Below are 23,885 nucleotides of genomic sequence, written 5' to 3'. Positions count from 1 at the left end.
TTCTTCTTTGTGTGTCTTGCAACACATTAAGCCAAGTCATGACCAGTTGGTCGGTGTAATGCCGCCTGGGTTTGGCTACAACCAGGGTCAGTATCCCCCCGGCCATCCGCATGGAGTAATGCTACGACAGAAATCTATTGGTAAGTCCTACCGATACAATTACTATGAAGGTTACTGTCAAAATTAACTTTGTTTTCCAACCAGATTGTCTGTGTAACTGTGTGCCCGTTTCAGGTGTGACGGAGGAGGAGAGGCAGTCCCTCCACACCCCGGCTATGAAACTGTCCCGTAGCCTGTCGGAGGACATCCCCCCTCCCCCCAGCACATCCGCCCCAGAACCTCCCTTGTCTGCTGGACCCCACACTGCTCGGAGGGGGGAGCAGTCTGCCCCCCAGCCACTGTCCTCCCAGGCCCAGGCCCACTACCAGGCCCTCTCCACCCAGCAACAAGCAGCTCACGATGCCCAGGCAGGTTGGGACAATCAACAGCATGGCATGACCACCACCCTCCAGAGAGGAGGGGGACAATACACAGGGGATCCCACGGAGGGGACGAGGAGAGGAGGGGGCAAAATGGGGGCATTGAGGAGGGACTACAGTAGTGCTACTCCACCTACAAGCGCAGCTCCCAAAACTCAACAGCAACCCCAGCAGCAACAGCAGCCCCAGCAAAAGCAAGTGGCGGCCCGGGAGAGGATCGGAGGGGCAAGCAGGGGCGGGGGAGTCAGGAAGGGCGGGAGGGGCCCTCTAGTAAAGCAGCCCACAGTGGAAGGAGGGCTCGGCAGGCACCACAGAGGGGGGCAAGGCCAGGGGGGTAAAAGCTCAGGGGCCAAAGAGAAGAGCTCCATCCCCATCCCCACCATCATAGTCAAGGCTCCATCCACCAGCAGTGGCAGTGGCCGCAGCAGCCAGGGCAGCAGCATGGATGCCGAGCAACCGCCTCCCGACATAGACGACCCTACCTCCCCCCCTGCCTCTCCCGACACCCACACCACCCCCGGCCCGCCTTCCACCGTGGCCCCCTCACCACCCCAGCCCCCTGTCTCCTCCCCCATGACCCCTTCGACTGTCGCCCCCCAGCTGCCCCCTAACCTGGAGAACCTGGACTTCACCACCCAGTTTGGGGGGGCCTTTGTCGGGGCAGCGCGCCGGGACCGGGAACGTTTCCGTGACATGAGGAGGAAGAGTGCTTCCTTCTTCCTCTCCTCCGAAGAGGATGTCCAAGGGGAGGCGGGGGGAGGTGGAGGAGTATGGACCCAGCCCCTACAGGGGATGGGGATTGATGTCCCCACCCCCCGCCTCCGCCCCTCCAAGTCAATTGACGAGGGCATGTTCTCTAGGGACAATTACGTCCACTACGCCAGCAGTATGCCCCCTGCCTTTGGGCTGCCTGAGTACCACTCCCCTGTGATGGGCCAGGATGGCCAGCCCAAGTCCGCTCCCTCCAACTACGGCCCAGGCTCTCCAGCCACCACCTTCATCCACCCTCTGACTGGGAAAGTCCTGGACCCCTCGTCACCCCTGGGCCTGGCGCTGGCTGCACGAGAGAGGGCCCTCAAGGACGACCGGAGGACCCGACGGGAGGAGCGGCACTTTGGCCGGCAGATGTCCAGCGTGGGGGTGTTCCCTACATCTCTCCCGTCTCCCACGCCATCCCTGTTCTCCACATCCACCACCACCACCTCACACGCCTCACTGAACCGCCCACAGTCACCCAGGATATTACGCTTGGGAGGGGGAGGAGAGAGAGTGGAGAGGGACCAGGCGGCTGGAGCCAGAGAGGGCCTCAGAGTTCGCTTTTCAGAGGACAGAACCAATCAGTACCAGACCCAATATTACCAACAGAGTCCTAGAGACAGGGAGCCACCTGGCCCGCCCATGCAGCCGCCCGGCCCGCCGCCTCAGCCTGCACCCTGCAGACCTTCGTTCCTGCAGATGGAGAACAGTGCAAACGCTAGCTACATCCCCCAGTACACCCTCACCACAGCCCCAGCACACCCACATGAAGGTGGGGGAGAGGGAGGAGTTGGAGGGGGACTGGGGCTCATGGTTCTTCCCCCGCCTGCACCCTCGATAGATTTGGACGATGAGTTTGTCTTTGTTGACCCCCTGCCCCCTCCCTTGCAGTTCGCCAATGGCCAAGGCCAGCGAGAAATGCAGAGGGGATACCCTCAACAGCATCAGCACTCAGCTCAACACGTCTCTTCTGCCATGCCACCCCCACCGCCCCCCCTCTCCTCTCCTAAAGTACCTCCACCAGGAGGCTTCCCCTCCAACGCCCCCCTCCCCTCCCCCCAGGCCGGGGACTCTGCCGCCTCCAGCCTCACATCCTACGACAGCGAGGTGGCCAACCTCACCCAATCAGGTCTATCTCCCTCCCTCCCCTCGCCCCAGATATTCCCCCCTTCCTCCACCACTACAGCCGCCTCCATTTTACCCGCACCCACACCCTCACTCCACAGACCCCAGCCCATGTCGCATACACACCCCTTCTTCAGTGACCCCACCGTACCAGTTAACCCCGCTAATATGGGTGCCCCTGCTCCCCAAATGACCTTAGCACGGTACCGCGGCCCGGCCACCCTCACTACGACTATGACCTACGCCACAACAACGACCATGACCGCCACCGCCACTGCTACCACAGCCTCTGTGGTGTCGTCAGACTACAACGTGTCTCTGAAAGCCCCCAGAACCGCCATCAACACTGCAGGCAAGGCAGGAGACCACCACCCCTCCATGATGAAGACTGGAGACTGGCAGACAGAGACGGTGGTGGACTCTGGGATCGAGGAGCTGGACAGCCACAGCAGCGGTGACCAGCACCTGGAAATACTGGGAGTGAATGAACTGACGGGTGAGAGAAGAGGAGGAGGAGGAGGAGTGGAAGGGGATGGATGGGCTGGCGAGCACCCAGATCCTTATATGACCTACTCAGGTGGGCAAGCGTTTGAAGCACACCACGCCAAACACACGACCAAACCCACCGTGTATCCAAAGACGATGCAGTACAAAGAGGGCGGTATCAAGGACACAAGGGAAGCGTTGCGTCGACAGGTGAGCACCAACCCGCCCTACCAGAGCACCCCACCACACCCCCAGAGACAGGCTAACCCAGAGGAGGAGGCCAGGAGAGGAGAGGGAGGAGCAGCGGATGAGAGGATACAACGTAGACAGAGTCGACCAAAGATGGAGGACGGCTTCGGTTCCACCCTGGCTGCCTGTCTGGAGCGGCCCAACACCCTGGAGCCAAGGGGGTCAACCGAGGGGGTCGACCAGGGACAGGGCCTGGAGCGAGGCGAGGCCCAGAGGGACGGGATGTCTATTGAGGGGCGCAGGTTGCACTCGCCACTCTCGGGGGTGAAGGCCAGCATCATCAACGAGCTGAGCTCCAAGCTGCAGCAGATGAGCAATAAGAGCACAGACGACTGGGGTCAGTCTGAGATGCGAGGTCAGAGTCCCATTAGTCTGAGGTCACCCACAATGCACAGGTGAGGCTGCTGAGGTTTAGTCAATTCGAATTGTTTCACTAAGTGGCTCAACGGCATTGTGTACTGAGCACAGTAACCCCTTTTACTTTTCTTGTCTTTTAGATATTCTGGGGATTTCTCCGCCTCGTTTCAGAGCCCCCCCACAGCCCGCTCCACTTCCCCCTTACCCACCTCTTCCCCGCAGCATCGCCCGCCAATCCTCACCCCCAATCTCACCGCCACCCCCTCCGGCTCGCCCTCCCACCAGCCCACGCTGCAGCCCAACTGGACCCGCTCCCCCTCTCCCCAGATACCCACCTCCCCCTCTCACTTCTCCCACCCTCCTCTCTCCCCCACCTACTCACCCTATCCCACGTCACCCAAACATCGCACTAAGTATCGTGGAGCCAAGATTTTTGACTTCCAGTGTACCCCTGGTCCAGAGCTGAGGTCGTCTATGTCCCGCCGGCGCGCCCCCAGCCCCCTCATATACTCCACAGACCGCCCCAGCCCCGCCCCTCCCAGACCCTCCTCCCTCCCCATCCTCCCCAGCACCCATGTCTACAACACCCCCTTTGATTTCCCCAATCCCCTCACCCCTTCATCCCCAGGCCACACCCTAGGAGACTCTTACAACCCCTCCACCCCGCCTCTCTTCCCCACATCCCCACAACCTCCCAGTGCCCTCCTGGTCTCCCGCTCCCTTTCACCCACCCAGTTCCTCTCCAGCGCCTCCTCGCCCTCCATGCACCTGCCCCCCTCTCCGTCCTGCCTCAGCTACCCCCACCACACCCCTCCTCCCCCAGCCAAACCCTTTACCATCAAGCCCCTGTCCTACTGGACGAAGTGGGACGTGGCCGACTGGCTGGCCTACCTAAACCTGGGGGAGCACCGGGAGCGCTTTCTGGACAACGAGATTGACGGCTCCCACCTGCCCTCCCTCACCAAGGACGACTTCCTGGACCTGGGGGTGACACGCGTCGGCCACCGCATGAACATCGAAAGAGCGCTGAAGAGACTGACTGACAGGTGAGGAAGGAGCGGCATGGACAGAGTCAACTCACAGACAGAGGCCACATGTCAGCCAAGTGGCGAGTGGAAATAAAGAGAGAGAAAAAGAAGGAACGGATGGAGAAGGAAAGACAAGTGCCTCTTTCCTTCCCTGCGAGCCAGATGATTCCATCCCCTTCCCTTTTAGTCATGAAGCATTTTTCCTTCGTTCATTTGATAAGTTATTCCATCTCTCTCTCTCTCTCTCTCTCATATTTCATTTACTACATTCACTCCTTATTCATTTTCCATTCATTCTTATTTCTTGATTTACCCTCCTCCCTCTTTCCTCAGGCTCTTCTCTCCCATGCATGAGCCTAGCCCCTCCCCTGTGCCACAGACTGAGAGAGTGAAAGATGAGGTGACTCAGAGCTCAGAGAAAGACAGAGAAACAAACTGACTGAGATGAAAGCTAAAGAAGACCATTGGACACAAACAGACTGAGTTGGACCTCAGACAGGAAGCGATCGTGATGGACAAGGCTTAATCACGCCAAGAGAGATTTGGTATGAGTGGAATAGAATTGTTTGGGATCTTTCTTGAGATGAACATTGATTGCACGTGTTGGTCAAAAGAGGGTAGAAACACTTACGACACACAGTCGTGTCTAAAACGATACAATTTACACACGCTGTACAACTACTGATGAATAGGCTTTTAATTAACACATGGACACACACACATTTGACTGGTGATTCTCACACTCCATTTGCTGCCTGAGTTACAGTAAAAGGAGAAATGCGAACAAGAATCTTGAGATTGTAATGCTGCTACCCACACAGAGAGGGTAAGCCCATGGATTTACCAAAGGTGGTGGTGAAGTTCCTCTAATAAACAGTAAGGGCCACATTCAAACTTGTCCTGAGATTCATGCGCAAACTTTGACTTTACGCGTATTACGTCATGGGATTGGAAGCGATGGTTGGAATGTATAAACTTCAGAATATGGTCATAAAATGGAAAGGTACATTGATTGGTTTTGTACCAAGTGCTGATTGCAATCATTCATTTCAAATAGGTCAGGGTGCTATTGATATTTAATCATTCAAATGTGTGTTTTAATGACAAATATTCTAAAATATACAAAACATATAGTCATAAAATGACATAATTATTATCATGGTTATTATCTTTACAAATGCTGTCTGGAGTATGTCAGAGAGGGGCAAAGGAGAGTCAAATATGGGTTTGTTTTTCCCTGAGACATGGCTATAAGGTGTCCACAGCCATGTTTCAGAGTTTGCTATGAACTCATGTCATTTTACACTACACTAGCTACTTGTCATTCATTCATGATGTTGATGTTTACGAGTGTAGCACCATGTCCAGGAATGTGAGTGTCTTTTATCCCATGTTCACTCACACACAATCACACAATCACACACAATCACACAATCACACAATCAAAAAGGGCTTATACTGTGCGTCTGTCAGTCTTTCTGGTGTCTGGCTACCTTGGCCTTTATCCTCTGAGTGTTTGTCTGTGTATGAAGATCTGTTTGTCAGCCTGCCTTGTTACCCATGATCCTTTTACCCACCCTCTTGCCCCTCTCTCTTATGCCTTCTCCACAACTCAACGGCAGTTTTCGAAACATTTGAAAACGTAGAGATGTATATTTTGCACCAGTTTACAATCCTAACTTTGCCCTATTTCATAAACTTCTCTTCGAAAATCGGAAAACTTTTTCAGATCCACATATTTCAGAAAAAGACACGCACACACACACACACACACACGCGCACACACACACACACAGGCTCTTTTAGATACCTATTTGCTATTGCCTTCAGTGAAATGTATTGATAGGTGAGGAATACACAAAAACTTTTTACACATAATTTATAGGTCTATATCAGTGATGGGCAACTTTGATGGGGGTGGGAGCCACAAAATCTGAACTCATCATGAGGGGCTGCAGTGGCTTACGGGTCTGCGTACCCACATCCATACCTACACATGCAGTCAGAGCTAGCCCTAGCCTTTTGGGGACCTAAGTGACAAGTTTGCTGCAATTCTACACATTCGGCCATGGGGTGGAGAGCAAATGTAGCAATTGCATAACACATTTCATGCAATTCTACTCATTTTGCCATAGGGTGGAAAGAAATGTTTGCAGTTTTGAATATAATATCTGTGTGAGAGTAACTAATAAAATCTATAGAAAATCAGTAATTCAAACATCATTACCGCAAGTTTCGATATCTGGCTGGACTAACTTACCAATCTAAAACAATTTAGCTGACAAAGGGCTAATTGAGTGACTGTCAGTGACTGACCTAACAAAAGCAAAACCCTAACTCAGTCCCCCCCAATTAATTTTTTATTTTCTTTGATATATACAGTGCCAGTCAAAAGTTTGGACACACCTACTCATTCATGGGTTTTTCTTCTTTAAAAAAAAACTATTTTCTACATTGTAGAATAATAGTGAAGACATCAAAACGTAAACCAATAACACATACGGAATATTGTAGTAACCAAAAAAGTGTTAAACAAATCAAAATAGATTTTAGATTCTTCAAAGTAGCCACCCTTTGCCTTGATGACAGCTCTGCATACTCTTGGAATTCTCTCAACCAGCTTCACCTGGAATTCTTTTCCAACAGTCTTTAAGGAGTTCCCACATATGCTGAGCACTTGTTGGCTGCTTTTCCTTCACTATGCGGTCCAACTCATCCCAAACCATCTCAATTGGGTTGAGGTTGGGTGATTGTGGAGGCCAGGTTATCTGATGCAGCACTCCATCACTCTCCTTCTTAGTCAAATAGTCAATTGTCCTGTTGAAAAACAAATGATAGTCCCACTAAGCGCAAAACAGATGGAATGGTGTATCGCTGCAGAACGCTGTGGTAGCTATGCTGGTTAAGTGTGCCTTGAATTCTAAATAAATCATTGACAGTGTCACCAGCAAAGCACCCCCACACCATTACACCTCCTCCTCCATGCTTCATGGTGGGAACAACACATGTGGAGATCATCCGTTTACCTACTCTGTGTCTCACAAAGACACGCCGGTTGGACCCAAAAATCTCAAATTTGGACTTATCAGACCAAAGCACAGATTTCCAAAGGTCTAATGTACATTGCTTGTTTCTTGGCCCAAGCAAGTCTCGCCTTCTTATTGGTGAACTTTAGTAGTGGTTTCTTTGCAGCAATTCGACCATGAAGTCCTGATTCACACAGTCTCCGCTGAACAGTTGATGTTGAGATGTGTCTGTTACTTGAACTCTGTGAAGCATTTATTTGGGCTGCAATTTCTGAGGCTGGTAACTCTAGGTAACTTTGGGTCTTCCTTTCCTGTGGCGGTCCTCATGAGAGCCAGTTTCATCATAGGGCTTGATGGTTTTTGCGACTGCACTTGAAGAAACTTTCAAAGTTCTTGAAATGTTCCGGATTGACTGACCTTCATGTCTTAAAGTAATGATGGACTATCGTTTCTCTTTGCTTATTTGAGCTGTTCTTGCCATCATATGGACTTGATCTTTTACCATATAGGGCTGTCTTCTGTATACCATCCCTACCATGTCACAACACAACTGATTGGCTCAAACACATTAAGAAGGAAATAAATTCCACAAATGAACTTTTAACAAGGCACACCTGTTAATTGAAATGCATTCCAGGTGACTACCTCCTGAAGCTGGTTGAGAGAATTCTGAGAGTGTGCAAAGCTGTCATCAAGGCGAAGTGTGTCTACTTTGAAGAATCTCAAATTTAATTTGATTTGATTAACACTGTTCTGGTTACTACATGATTCCGTATGTGTTATTTCATAGTTTTGAAGTCTTATTATTATTATTCTACAATGTAGAAAATAGTAAAAAAAAAGAAGAAAAGCTTGAATGAGTAAGTGTGTCTAAACATTTGACTGGTGTGTGTGTGTATATACAAATAAAAATATATATAAAAATATATATATATATAAATAATGATATATATATATATATATATATATATATACAGTGGGGAGAACAAGTATTTGATACACTGCCGATTTTGCAGGTTTTCCTACTTACAAAGCATGTAGAGGTCTGTAATTTTTATCATAGGTACACTTCAACTGTGAGAGACGGAATCTAAAACAAAAATCCAGAAAATCACATTGTATGATTTTTAAGTAATTAATTTGCATTTTATTGCATGACATAAGTATTTGATCACCTACCAATCAGTAAGAATTCCGGCTCTCACAGACCTGTTAGTTTTTCTTTAAGAAGCCCTCCTGTTCTCCACTCATTACCTGTATTAATTACACCTGTTTGAACTCGTTACCTGTATGAAAGACACCTGTCCACACACTCAATCAAACAGACTCCAACCTCTCCACAATGGCCAAGACCAGAGAGCTGTGTAAGGACATCAGGGATACAATTGTAGACCTGCACAAGACTGGGATGGGCTACAGGACAATAGGCAAGCAGCTTGGTGAGAAGGCAACAACTGTTGGCGCAATTATTAGAAAATGGAAGAAGTTCAAGATGACGGTCAATCACCCTCGGTCTGGGGCTCCATGCAAGATCTCACCTCGTGGGGCATCAATGATCATGAGGAAGGTGAGGGATCAGCCCAGAACTACACGGCAGGACCTGGTCAATGACCTGAAGAGAGCTGGGACCACAGTCTCAAAGAAAACCATTAGTAACACACCATGCCGTCATGGATTAAAATCCTGCAGCGCACGCAAGGTCCCCCTGCTCAAGCCAGCGCATGTCCAGGCCCGTCTGAAGTTTGCCAATGACCATCTGGATGATCCAGAGGAGGAATGGGAGAAGGTCATGTGGTCTGATGAGACAAAAATAGAGCTTTTTGGTCTAAACTCCACTCGCCGTGTTTGGAGGAAGAAGAAGGATGAGTACAACCCCAAGAACACCATCCCAACCGTGAAGCATGGAGGTGGAAACATCATTCTTTGGGGATGCTTTTCTGCAAAGGGGACAGGACGACTGCACCGTATTGAGGGGAGGATGGATGGGGCCATGTATCGCGAGATCTTGGCCAACAACCTCCTTCCCTCAGTAAGAGCATTGAAGATGGGTCGTGGCTGGTTCTTCCAGCATGACAATGACCCGAAACACACAGCCAGGGCAACTAAGGAGTGGCTCCGTAAGAAGCATCTCAAGGTCCTGGAGTGGCCTAGCCAGTCTCCAGACCTGAACCCAATAGAAAATCTTTGGAGGGAGCCGAAAGTCCGTATTGCCCAGCGACAGCCCCGAAACCTGAAGGATCTGGAGAAGGTCTGTATGGAGGAGTGGGCCAAAATCCCTGCTGCAGTGTGTGCAAACCTGGTCAAGAACTACAGGAAACGTATGATCTCTGTAATTGCACACAAAGGTTTCTGTACCAAATATTAAGTTCTGCTTTTCTGATGTATCAAATACTTATGTCATGCAATAAAATGCAAATTATTTACTTAAAAATCATACAATGTGATTTTCTGGATTTTTGTTTTAGATTCCGTCTCTCACAGTTGAAGTGTACCTATGATAAAAATTACAGACCTCTACATGCTTTGTAAGTAGGAAAACTTGCAAAATCGGCAGTGTATCAAATACTTGTTCTCCCCACTGTATATCATTATTTATATATATTTTTTGTATTGATCCGCGGGCCCTGTAAAAGGAGGCGGCCCGCAGATTGCCCATTCTGGCCTATATAATATATTGATTATGATAATGACAATAATAACATAAATTATAGTATAATTTAACAATAATTATTATATCAATGATTAGGTATATGTAAACATTTTAAACACTACAGAATCTCTGTCTTCCAAATAGTGTGAGAAACTTTTTGAAGCTACTTGTTTTGTTTCGTTCTCTTTATTTTTTATTTCCGGTAAATGCTTTCTATACTGCTCTACTAGTCCGACCATTACCTACTCTATTATTCCTGTGAAACTAATGCACAACAACACACATTCTTCAGGGTTGTTGCCATTCAAGAACCTTCTGATGGAAATGATTGAGCGGTAGTGTAGAAAGCATTATGTTCTATAATTTAAAGAGTATTTTAGGACTAGTAATATAAACATATGATTATGATGAATATATACAGTATGAGCAAATGTATGCAGAAATAAGATGTATTTATGAAGTTTTGTTTAAAATGAAATACAGAAATATACTGATAAAATACGATAAGAGTTATAACTAAGGTGTTGAAATAAATGCTGAATAAACTATTGAACTGTTTTGATATTTTTTCCCTCTCTGAATCAAAGGTATCTACAGTGGCAAGAAAAAGTATGTGAACCCTTTGCAATTACCTGGATTTCTGCATAAATTGGTCATAACATTTGATCTGATCTTCATCTAAGTCACAACAATAGACAAACACAGTCTGCTTAAACTAATAACACACAAACAATTATACGTTTTCATGTCTTTATTGAACACACCGTGTAAAGATTCACAGTGTAGAGTGGGAAAAGTATGTGAATCCTTGGATTTAATAACTGGTTGACCCTCCTTTGGGAGCGAGAAACTCAACCAAATGTTTTCTGTATTTGCGGATCAGACCTGCACAACGATCAGGAGGAATTTTGGACCATTCATCTTTACAAAACTGTTTCAGTTCAGCAATATTCTTGGGATGTCTGGTGTGAACCACTCTCGAGATCATGACACAGTATTTTAAATCGCGTTGAGGTCAGTGACTGGGCCAGTCCAGAAGGCATATTTTCTTCTGTTGAACCCATTCTGTTGTTGATTTATGGGTCGGTGTCCTGTTGCATCACCTTACTTCTGTTGAGCTTCAATTGACGGACAGATAGCCTTACATTCTCCTGCAAAATGTCTTGATAAACTTGGGAATTCATTTTTCCGTTGATGATAGCAAGCTGTCCAGGCCCTGAGGCAGCAAAGCAGCCCCAAACCATGATGCTCCCTCCACCATACTTTACTGTTGGGATGAGGCTTTAATGTTGGTGTGCTGTGCCTTTTTGTTCTCCACACGTAGTGTTGTGTGTTCCTTCCAAACAACTCAAATTTGGTTTAATCTGTCCACAGAATATTTTGCCAGTAGCGCTGTGGAACATCCAGGTGCTCTTTTGCGAACTTCAGATGTGCAGCACAGTTTTTTTTTGGACATCAGATCAAATTGGCTTCTTCCCTGATGTCCTCCCATGAACACTATTCTTGTTAAGTGTTTTACATATCGTAGACTCGTCAACAGAGATGTGAGCATGTTCCAGAGATTTCTGTAAGTCTTTAGCTGACACTCTAGGGTTCTTCATTGAGCATTCAGCGCTGTGCTCTTGCAGTCATCTTTGCAGGACGGCCACTCATAGGGAGAGTAGCAACAGTGCTGAACTTTCTGCATTTATAGACAATTTGTCTTATCGTGGACTAATGAACATCATGGCTTTTAGAGATACTTTTGTAACCCTTTCCAGCTTTATGCAAGTCAACAATTCTTAATCTTAGGTCTTCTAAGATCTCTTTTGTTCAAGACATGGTTCACATCAAGCAATGCTTCTTGTGAATAGCAAACTCAAATTTTGTGAGTGTTTTTTATAGGGTAAGGCAGGTCTAACCAACATCGTCGATCTCATCTCATTGATTCGACTCCAGGTTAGTTGACTCCTGACTCCAATTAGCTTTTGGAAAAGTCATTAGCCTAGGGGTTCACATACTTTTTCCAACCTACACTGTGAATGTTTAAATGATGTATTCAATATAGACAAGAAAAATTCAATAATTTGTGTGTTATTAGTTTAAGCACGCTATGTTCGTCTATTGTTGTGACTTAGATGAAGATCAGATCAAATTTTATGACTAATTTATGCAGAAATCCAGGTAATTCCAAAGGGCTCACATACTTTTTCTTGCAACTGTAGGTTCAGATAAAGATAGACAGCTAGGTTCACTGTTTGTTCTGTTATGATTGACTCATTTGGCAGCTTCTCCTCCTCCCAGCCCACCAGCGGCCTTACACCATATTGTTCTCATGTTCAGGATTACTTCAGATCTGGACGAATGAGGAAAAGAGGCCACTAAGTACTTGGATTCATCTGATGTAATCATACACTGTAGGAGGTAAGGTGGGTCTTTAAGAAGTGGGTAGTCAAGGATAAAAACGGAGAAACCAGCTAACGGTTAATGAGAAGTCATTCCTTGACACACTTGTACAGTTGGTTTCCAGGACCCACTGCATCAGGGAAACCCCAACCCTCACTTTGAACGCAAGCAGTGTGTCAGCATGCACAATATGCGGTCTGGGAGTATGCGGCATAGTCTCTTTGGCAGTTTGGACAAATTCCGTCACATCAGAGAATGGAGTGTTGCAAAGGAATGGGGGGGATACCTAGTCAGTTGTACAACTGCAGGCATTCAAAGGTGCCCAGGGTGAATGTGACAGTTCACAGGGCCACTCCCTACACACACACGAATAAGCTCACATGATGCGGTGCCACATTGTGACACGAAGCTGTGCAGAGGGTTGAAATAAACTTTGCATACACTCGTGTCAACACTACAGTTCTTCAGGGCCATATTGAGAGAGGGAGGGAGGGAAGGAAAGGAGGAGGATGAAGTTTCTTCCAGCTGTTTTTGTAATTGACTATACAGTAGCAGTTGTAGAGAGCGAGAGAGAGAGAGGGACAGTGAGAGAGCAAGAAGGGGTAGACAAAACAAATCATCTGACACAGAGTTTCAAGGAAACTACGGGACGAAAAAAATGAGGGATAGGGAGAGAGTGAGTGAATAGAGCAAGACTTGAATAACAACTTCAAAAAAGAGCGAGGAAGTTGACCCAACAGTGGAATGAGTATTAGGATAAAACAGCACTGCTAACAGCGGAGGAGTGAAAGGTAAGAATGATCATTATTTTCCTCTTGCCTACCAATCATTGTATGATTTTCATGCAAATTCACTGCCTTTGTCTGACTTTTGTTGGCTCTGACTTGGTGACTCACTCTTTCAGATCACACTGGTGTGTGTAACTTTACGTGCCAGGGAAAATTGTGTCAGTGAGTGAGGAGCATGTTTTGTGGAAGAGACACGGAGAGAAAAGGAGACAGAGAGAAAGTCTGAATGGCCCAAGAACTAACAAGTGGTCACTTGAGTAATCACTAGTGATTCAGAGAGACATGTAAGTGAGGATTTCTCCCAGACATAGTTTTCATTTTTGTCATGTTTGAATGAGGACTTTGTTATTTCAATGAAATTTAACACAACTTGAATGTATTTTTATTGGACTTATAGTCTAACTGTTCAGTGTTATGAAACTGAGCAAAGACAAACTAGCCAATTGACACTCATAAAACCTAGTCCCCTACCTTACCTCAGCATGCTGATATAATAAAACAAAGTGGATATAGTGGGACTATATTTAAACCAGAACAACAATTCTGTGACATTTATCAACAGTAGGCCTACTGTACTGTTATGTCATGACATACGAGACCAGCTGAGAGAGGGACAGGCTAGATAAACACAGCAGCAAGGGGGACGACTGTTGTGAGACAGAACCTCGGTTCTTCTCTTCTCTCGGCTTTAGTCTTGTGATGAAGTGCGGTTATTCAGTTTCGCACAAAGGAAATGATCACTCCGAAAAGAAAGTGCCAATGTGTTATGTTTAAAACTAACACAAGGTTATGTCAGTTGAAGAAGTTTTCTGATCAGTACAAGATAATACAGATCCACACACAAGCACTCAGAGACACTTACAGGCCTATTATTGTCTCCACAAAGCTTTGACTTTGAACTAGAGTAGGCCTATTAATTGTTTTCCAAACCCAAACTTTCTCCCCTCGCACTTTGTTGTCATGTCTTCCATGTTAAAGGGGCATACTGTAAGTGAGAGGAGAAGATGTTTCAGCTAATAGGGAGGCCGTTAGTCAGAGCCAGCGAAAGATGACCTCTCCCTCCTGTTTATTTTTGGACAGCAGCAGGAAGAATGTTGGAGCTGGGGTGTTCTATTCTTGCTGTTAGATTCCAGCCTATGAATTCCAGTCTCGGAATGGTACTCCACTTACTCACGATAGGTTCCGATTTAGCATAGACGTCAGCAATGTAATGTATAAATTATAGCTGTGAGCTGCAATGAATTGGGTTCACAGGATGACAGAAAAGACACCATATCAGTTGGATAACAGAGCAAGCACTCTATCATTTAGGAACTCTCTTCCTTTATGTTCAACCAGTGAAAGCATTACCATGTTTATCTCTCAATACCAGAAGGATGATGCAAGTGAAGTTTAGTCTAGTGCTGTAGTTTGGTTATCCTTAAATGCAGCAGGTAATCATTCTTAAAGTCATGACTTAATGAATTGAGTTTATACACAGTACCAGTCAAAAGTTTGGACACACCTACTCATTCAAGGGTTTTTCTTTATTTGTACTATTTTCCACATTGTAGAATAATAGTGAAGACATCAAAACTATGAAATAAAACATATGGAATCATGTAGTAACCAGAAAAGTGTTAATCAAATCAAAATATATTTTATATTTGAGATTTTTCAAAGTAGCCTTGATGACAGCTTTGCACACTCTTGGCATTCTCTCAAACAGCTTCATGAGGTAGTCACTTGGAATGCTTTTCCAACAGTTTTGAAGGACAAAAGTAAAAAATAAAGAAAAACACTGGAATGGGTAGGTGTTTGGCCGCCCAGCCAAACTGAGCAATTTGGGGAGAAGGGCCTTGGTCAGGGAGATGACCAAGAACCCGATGGTTCGGAGTTCCTATGTGGAGCTCCAGAGTTCCTCTGTGGAGATGGGAGTACCTCCCAGAAGGAGAACCATCTCTGCAGCACTCCACCAATCAGGCCTTCATGGTAATGGCCAGACGGAAGCCACTCCTCAGTAAAAGGCACATGACAGCCTGCATGGAGTTTGCCAAAAGGCACCTAAAGGACTCTCAGACCATGAGAAACAAGATTATCTTTGGTCTGAATGCCAAGTGTCACGTCTGGAGGAAACCTGGCACCATCTCTACGGTGAAGCATGGTGGTGGCAGCATCATGCTGTGGGGAGGTTTTTCAGTGGCAGGGACTGGGAGACTTGATGAGAGATCCTTGATGAAAACCAGCTCCAGAGCGCTCAGAACCTCAGACTGGGTTGAAGGTTCACCTCCAACAGGACAACGACCCTAAGCACACAGCCAAGACAAAGCAGGAGTGGCTTCGGGACAAGTCTCTGAATGTCCTTGAGTGGCCCAGCCAGAGCCCGGAATTGAACCCGATCGAACATCTCTGGAGAGACCTGAAAATAGCTGTACAGCGACGCTCTCCATCCAACCTGACAGAGCTTGAGAGGATCTGCAGAGAATAATGGGAGAAACTCCCCAAATACAGGTGTGCCAAGCTTGTAGCGTCATACCTAAGAAGACTCGAGGCTGTAATCACTGCCAAAGGTGCTTCAACAAAATACTGAGTAAGGGGTCTGAATACCTATATAAATGTGATATGAACGTCTTTTTTTGTACATTTGGGAAAAATAAAAATAAACTGTTTTTACTTTGTTATTGTGGGGTATTGTGTGTAGACTGATGAATAAGGCTGCAACGTAACAAAATGTTGAAAAAGTGAAGGGGTCTGAATACTTTCCGATTGCACTGTATATGTTATTGGTCCTTGAGGCAAATTTGTTCAACGTGAGAAAAAACACCTACATACAAAGTTTAAAGTCTCTATGTCAAACGGGGCGCCGGATATGAGGGTTTAACTCAGACTGCTTATAACAGCGCCACCTATAGGCCAAACTGTGCTATTATTTTAGACAAAGTTTCTGTGTGCCAAATTGGGGGGAAAAAACGTTACCAATCTAGGCTTGAGTTATTCGACAGTGTAAAGGAAAAAATAATTGGAATCCAGTGAATAACAATAGGTTTCACTGTTTCGCTGTGAACCCCTAATAATGTTTCATCAAGTCGCTGCTGGTTCCAGCACTGTAGGCTCACAGTAAGAGTTGGATGTTTTTTGTAAATTCTGTAAATTCCTAATCATATTTAATCATTTTGAATTTGAGTACAGTCTGAACAAATCTTTACTAATTATGTCATCAAGCCAAAAATGTTAAACATTTAATTAAGTATGGTCACTGGAATGCACATTTCAGATTTATGAGCTAAGACAGATTTTAATTGTGTAATAATATATCTGTTGATATACTTCATGTAATGATGCAATCTCTGTGAAAGCACTGTAAGGTGGTTGTTCATGATCTTCCCCTTTCTTCTTCTACGACGTCCCCAGAAATGTCGACGCTCCCCAGAGAACACCCTGAGGACACCCGGATGCAGAGTTTCTGGATGATAAAAAAATCAACATAACATTTTACAATAGTTTGAGGCTACCATTAACGGATGATCTACACTACATGACCAAAAGTATGTGGACACCTGCTCGTCAAACATGTCATTCCAAAATCATGGGCATTTATATGGAGTTGGTCCGCCGTTTGCTGCTCTAACAGCCTCCTGGGAAGGCTTTCCACTAGATGTTGGAACATCGCTGCTCGGACTTGATTGGGCGATTAGGCCTGGCTCGCAGTCAGCATTCCAATTCATCCCAAATCATCCCAAAGGTGTTCGATAGGGTTGAGGTCTGGGCTCTGTGCAGGCCAGTCAAGTTCTTCCACACCGATCGACAAACCATTTCTGTATGGACCTCACTTTGTGCACGGGGGTATTGTCATGCTGAAACAAGAAAGGGCCTTCTGCAAACTGCTGCCACAAAGTTGGAAGCACAGACTCGTCTAAAATGTAATTGTATGCTGTCGCGTTAAGATTTCCTATTCACTGGAACCAATGGGCCTAGCCCGAACCATGAAAATCAGCCCGAGACCATTATTCCTCCTCCACCAAACTTTATAGTTGGCACTATGCATTGGGGCATGTAGCGTTCTCCTGGCATCCGCCAAACCCAGATTTGTCTGTCGTGACTGCCAGATGATGAAGCGTGATTCATCACTTCAGAGAACACATTTCCACTGCTCCAGAGTCCAATGGCAGCAAGCTTTACACCACTGCATCCGGCGCTTGGCATTGCGCATGGTGATCTTAGGCTTGTGTGCGGCTGCTCGGCCATGGAAACCCATTTCCTGAATCTCCAGACAAACAGTTCTTCTGCTGATTTTGCTTCCAGAGGCAGTTTGGAACTCGGTAGTGAGTGCTGCAACCGAGGACAGATGATTCTTATGCGCTTCAGCAGTCGGCAGTCCCATTCTGTGAGCTTATGTGGCCTACCACTTCGCGGCTGAGCTGTTGTTGCTCCTAGACATTTCCACTTCACAATAACAGCTCTTACAGTTAACCAGGGCAACTTTACCAGGGCATTAATTTGACGAACTGACTTGTTGGAAAGGTGACATCATATGACGGTGCCACGTTAAAAGTCACTGAACTCTTCCGTAAGGTCATTCTACTGCCAATGTTTGTCTATGCTCGATTTTATACACTTGTCAGCAACGGGTGTGGCTGAAATAGCCGAATCCACTCATTTGAAGGGGTGTCCACATACTTTTGTATAAATAGTGTATGTTTTGATTTCTAAGACTTTGTAAGTTTTATATCATTCACAACTAAAGTTGCCAAATAACTCTAAATCTTGCATATAGGACCTGTTTCAAATAACTCTAAATCTAGCATTTAGGACCTGTTTCAAATAACTCTAAATCTAGCATATAGGACCTGTTTCAAATAACTCTAAATCTAGCATTTAGGACCTGTTTCAAATAACTCTAAATCTAGCATATAGGACCTGTTTCAAATAACTCTAAATCTAGCATTTAGGACCTGTTTCAAATAACTCTAAATCTAGCATTTAGGACCTGTTTCAAATAACTCAAAATCTAGCATTTAGGACCTGTTTCAAATAACTCTAAATCTAGCATTTAGGACCTGTTTCAAATAACTCTAAATCTAGCATATAGGACCTGTTTCAAATGATCATGTTTATGCTCATATGTGCATTTGGTTCGGAATAGAAAAAAATACAACTTCTGTTTTATTAATCTAAGTTCAATTATATTCTTCTACTATAAAATCATATCATATAAAATAATGTTGTTGAACTAATAAGCATATCTTGTCAGCTAAACAAACAAGCCTACTGCCTACGGCATGGAGCATAGCAAGATAGCATACAGTAGACCATCTCATATTCTGTTCTTCTGAAATAGGCCAGATGAAGTGAGGAAGAACAGATTTCACCAAAGTTCTGTCTAGCAACAGAGGTGTATTGGCTGTTCAGATGTGTAAGGAGGAGACTTAAATAGGAGGAAGGGTTCAATACCAGTGCTTGTGTGAACATGTCTTTGTCTGTTCAGCTGTCTGACACTTTGGGTGAATCAACTTGGTTTGAGCTCTTCACAGTTGTCCGTCAGTTTTTACCCAGTTATTTAGAACCTAAAACTAAAATGTAGCTGTTGCAAAGGCGCGCATCAGCGACTTGTGGATGGCCTGGAGATACTAAACGTGTCATCTTAATTAATGGGCATTCCTCTGAGACCGGCTGTCTTTTGCATGACAATAACCGGCTGACAAAAGTTAATGACCACCACAGCCCTATCTACAGCGCATTTGTAAAGTATTCAGACCCCTTGACTTTTTCCACATTTTGGAAATGTTACAACCTTATTCTAAATTGTATTAAGTAGTTTTTTTTCCTCATAAATCTACACACAATACACCATAATGACAATGTTTATAAAAAAATCATATCACATTTACATAAGTATTCAGACCCTTTACTCAGTACTCTGTTGAAGCATCTTTGGCAGCGATTACAGCATCGAGTCTTCTTGGGTATGACGCTACAAGCTTGTCACACCTGTATTTGGGGAATTTCTCCCATTCCTCTCTGCAGATCCTCTCAAGCTCTGTCATGTTAGATGGGGAGCATTGTTGCACAGCTATTTTCAGGTCTCTAGAGATCTGCCAGCGACCATCGGGTTCTTGGTCACCTCCCTGACCAAGGCCCTTCTTCCCCGATTGCTCAGTTTGGCTGGGCGGCCAGCTCTGGGAAGAGTCTTGGTGGTTCCAAACTTCTTCCATTTAAGAATGATGGAGGCCACTGTGTTCTTGGGGACCTTCATTGCTGCAGACATTTTTTTGTACACTTCCCCAGATATGTGCCTCGACACAACCCTGTCTAGGAGCTCTACGGACAATACCTTCAACCTCATGGCTTGGTTTTTGCTCTGACATGCACTGTCAACTGTGGAACCTTAGGTGTGTGCCTTTCCAAATCAATTGAATTTAACACAGGTGGACTCCAATGAAGTTGTAAAAACATCTCAAGGATGTTTAATGGAAACAGGATGCACCTGAGCTCAATTTCGAGTCTCAAAGCAAAGGGTCAGAATACTAATGTAAATAAGGTATTTATGTTTTTTATTTTGAATACATTTGCAAAAATGTATAAAAACCTGTTTTTTGCTTTGTCATTATGGGGTATTTTGTGTAGAAAAAAAACATTGAATCCATTTTAGAATAAGACCGGAACAACAAATTGTGGAAAAAGTCAAGGGGTATGAATGACCCGTTCTGCCAGTCACATTCTGTTAAAGGGACCTTTACTGTAGCACACACGTCCCTGGGTCGCTCCTCTTTTCAGTTCGCTGCAGCTAGCGACTAGAATGAGCTGCAAAAAACACTCAAACTGGACAGTTTTATCTCCATCTCATCATTTAAAGACTCACTCATGGACACTCTTACTGACAGTTGTGGCTGCTTCGCGGGATGCATTGTTGTCTCTTGTCTCTTCTTGCCTTTGTGCTGTTGTCTGTGCCAAATAATGTTTGTACCATGTTTTGTGCTGCTACCACGTTGTGCTGCTGCCATGTTTTGTTGCTACCATGTTGTTGGCATGTGGTGTAGCAATGCTATGTTGTTGTCTTAGGTCTCTCTTTGTCGTTTTGTGGTGTCTCTTGTCGTGATGTGTGTTTTGTTGTATTTTTAAAACAAATCCCAGCCCCCGTCCCCGCAGGAGGCCTTTTGCCTTTTGGAAGGCCGTCATTGTAAAGAAGAATTTGTTCTTATTAACTGACTTGCCTAGTTAAATAAAGGTAAAATAAAAAAATAAAATAAAAAAAATGAATACTTTCCAAAGGCACTGTATATACAGTATATTAATATCCTCTCCCATTCTGTCTGTCTCTATATGTCTGTCAGTGTGAAGACTGTGTATAGTGAACTTCACCACACTCTCATGTCCATCAGTGAGACAGACGATCTGAGATGGTGGAAGAACAACCACGGCCCAGGCATGCCCACTGACTGGCCAACGATTGAGGTATACAACTGTAACTCATTACAGTGACCTTTGAACTTTGCTAGTGTTGATAGGCTTTTTACTACCAGCCATATATAGAGCTCTGATTACTACTGTATACATACTATGTGTTGTGTGAAATGATATGGAGAGAGTTAATGAGGAGAAAGCACTAACGCTAATCTGTATCATCAGGAATGGGTCCCCCCTGTAAAAAAGCCAAAGAATAAAAGTCCAGAAGTATAAACCGTAAGCTGTGTGTGTGTGTGTGTGTGTGTGTGTGTGTGTGTGTGTGTGTGTGTGTGTGTGTGTGTGTGTGTGTGTGTGTGTGTGTGTGTGTGTGTGTGTGTGTGTGTGTGTGTGTGTGTGTGTGTGTGTGTGTGTGTGTGTGTGTGTGTGTGTGTGTGTTATTTTATTTTTAAAGCTGCAAAATGTTTTGTTAAGATGGCGCCGACGGGAGGATGGCTGACGTTTTACATGCTCCTAACCAACTGTGCTACTTTGTTAGTTTTTTTGCGTTGTTTGTAACTTATTCTTTTACTTATTTTGTACATAATGTTGCTGCTTCCGTCTCTTATGACCGAAAATAACTTCTGGACATCAGAACAGTGATTACTGACCTCGAACTGGAAGAAGCTTTTTCTTTTAACGAGTCCAATGATAAGGTTATACTACTTTCCCAGGACCAGGCCCAAATCCCCGTCATTTGCGTGAAGAAAAGATGGAGAAAAAGGGGGCAGAGGTCGGGCTACCTTCTGAGAATTCATAGGCGAGCGAGTAAACTCCCACTGCCATCTGTTCTATTGGCTAACGTGCAATCATTGAAAAATAAAACTGATGACCTATTTTTTACTTTAGTTAACATGGTAAATATTTTCTTAGCTCTTCTTGAACTGCACTGTCGGTTAAGGGCTTGTAAGTAAGCATTTCACGGTAAGGGCTACATTTGTTGTATTTGGCGCATGTGACAAATAAAGTTTGATTTGATTTGACGTGTAACTTTTTGTGTTAGCTAACCAAATTCATGTTGAAATGTGTGTTATACAGCGCCTTCGGAAAGTATGCAGAACCCTTGACTTTTTCCATATTTTGTTACATTACAGGCTTATTCTAAAATTGATAAAATATTTTTTTTCCCCTCATCAATCTACACACAATACCCCATAATGACAAAGCAAAAACAGTTTTGGGAAATTGTAGCTAATTTATTAAATATAAAAAACTGATCCTGACTAGTCTCCCAGTCCCTGACACTGAAAACATCCCCACAGCATGATGCTGCCACCACCATGCTTCACTGTAGGGATGGTGCCAGGTTTCCTCCAGACGTGTGTGTGTGTGTTGGGTGTAGTGTAAGTATGTGTGAGAGAAGGGGTAGAGTCCAATGTGTGTTCATAGAGTCCGTCCAAGGGTCAATGCAGGTAGTCATTTGATCAGCTATTTAGCAGCATTGCTTAGCAGTTCATGGCTTGGAGGTAGAAGCTGTTCAGGCTCCTGTTGGTTCCAGACTTGGTGCACTGGTATTGCTTGCCTTGCAGCAGCAGAGAGAACAGTCTATGGCTTGGGTGGCAGTCTTTCACAGTTTTTTGGGCCTTCATCTGACACCTCCTGGTATAGAGGTCCTGGATGGCAGGGAGCTCGGCCCCAGTGATGTAATGGGCCATACTCACCACCCTCTGCAGTGCCTTGCGGTCGGGTACCTTGCAGTTGCCGTACCAAGCGGTGATGCAGCCAGTCAAGATGCTCTCAATGGCGCAGGTGTATAACTTTTTTGAGGATCTGAGAGCCCATGCCAAATCTTTTCAGCCTACTGAGGGGGAAGCGGTGCTGTCGTGCCCTCTTCACAACTGTGGAACTTGAGGCTCTCGACCTGCTCCACTACAGCCTCATCGATGTGGATGGGGGCGTGCTCGCCCCTCTGTTTCCTGTAGTCCACGATCAGAAGGCATTTAGCATAAAAGTCATTTAGCTTGTCTGGTAGGCTCCAGTGGCTGGGCAGCTCACTACTGGTTTTTCCTTTGTAATCTGTGATAGTTTGCAAGCCCTGCCACATCCGCCGAGCATCCGAGCCAGCGTAGGAGGATTCGATCTTAGGCTTGTATTGATGCTTTGCCTGTTTGACGGCTCGTAGGATGTCATAGCGGGATTTCTTCTAAGTGTCCGGATTAGTGTCCCGCCCCTTGAAAGCGGCAGTTCTAGCCTTTAGCTCATTGCGGATGTTGCCTGTAATACATGGCTTCTGGTAGGGTCACTGTGGGGACGAAGTTGTTGATGCACTTCTTAATTTAGCCGGTGACTGATGTGGTAAACTACATTTTATCGGATGAATCCCAAAACAGATTTAAATCTGTGCTAGCGAAACAGTCCTGTAGCTTAGAATCCACTTTATCGGACCACTTCGGTATTGAGCTCTCTCACTGTGTAATAAGCCTGTGTGTAGCTGGAGTAGAGGAGTCAGGCGCAGGACAGCAGATATGAATAATAAACGTAATTTACTCAAAGAATCAATAATACAACGCAATAATCTAGCCCACAAGAACGGACCGTATTACATACAAACAATCACTCACAAACAAACATGGGGGAACAGAGGGTTAAATAATGAACAAGTAATTGGGGGAGTGAAACCAGGTGTGTAAGACAAGGACAAAACAAATGGAAAATGAAAAGTGGATTGGCGATGGCTAGAAGGCCGGTGACGTCGACCGCCGAACGCCACCCGAACAAGGAGAGGGACCAACTTCGGCGGAAGTCGTGACACACTGGTACTTCCTGTTTGAGTTTTTGCTTGTAAGCAAGAAGCAGGAGTATAGAGTTATGGTCTGATTTGTCAAAAGTGTTTGGTATTTTTTTATTTTATTAGGATCCCCATTAGCTGTTGCAAAAGCAGCAGCTACTCTTCCTGGGGTCCACACAAAACATGAAACGTGACATAATACAGAACATTAATAGACAAGAACAGCTCAAGGACAGAACTACATCAAGGGAGGGCGTGGGAGAGCTTGTCTGCGTTTCTTTTTTGTTTTGTTATTAAAGTTGTATTTATTTTGTCCTTTTTTCCACAAACAAACAAACAAATAAAAAAATACATTGAACAGCATAAAAACAGTGAGCATGACATATTCTCCAACATAGCACATATACAC

General features: G+C 45.2%; 1 protein-coding gene and 1 long non-coding RNA gene across 2 annotated transcripts in view; both read left to right on the top strand.

Moving 5' to 3' along the window:
* Positions 1–5,368, top strand: part of LOC139541937 (SH3 and multiple ankyrin repeat domains protein 1-like) — a 60,775-nt gene extending 55,407 nt beyond the window's left edge. Inside the window, exons 25-28 of the mRNA XM_071346851.1 lie at positions 32–140; positions 235–3,490; positions 3,593–4,498; positions 4,814–5,368. Of these exons, the coding sequence (XP_071202952.1) occupies positions 32–140; positions 235–3,490; positions 3,593–4,498; positions 4,814–4,919 (4,377 nt within the window). The 3' untranslated portion in view covers positions 4,920–5,368. The remainder of the gene's footprint in view (positions 1–31; positions 141–234; positions 3,491–3,592; positions 4,499–4,813) is intronic.
* A 7,658-nt stretch (positions 5,369–13,026) lies between these two features.
* The window catches only part of LOC139541936 (uncharacterized), a 28,587-nt gene continuing 17,728 nt past the window's right edge, over positions 13,027–23,885 (top strand). Inside the window, exons 1-3 of the long non-coding RNA XR_011668430.1 lie at positions 13,027–13,332; positions 20,640–20,760; positions 20,935–20,988. This is a non-coding gene — a long non-coding RNA (uncharacterized lncRNA). The remainder of the gene's footprint in view (positions 13,333–20,639; positions 20,761–20,934; positions 20,989–23,885) is intronic.

This window comes from Salvelinus alpinus, chromosome 17 (genome assembly GCF_045679555.1).
Source record: "Salvelinus alpinus chromosome 17, SLU_Salpinus.1, whole genome shotgun sequence".
NCBI lineage: Eukaryota > Metazoa > Chordata > Actinopteri > Salmoniformes > Salmonidae > Salvelinus > Salvelinus alpinus.
The sequence above is the reverse complement of the archived record's forward strand: the minus strand, read 5'-3'. Positions and strand labels throughout refer to the sequence as shown.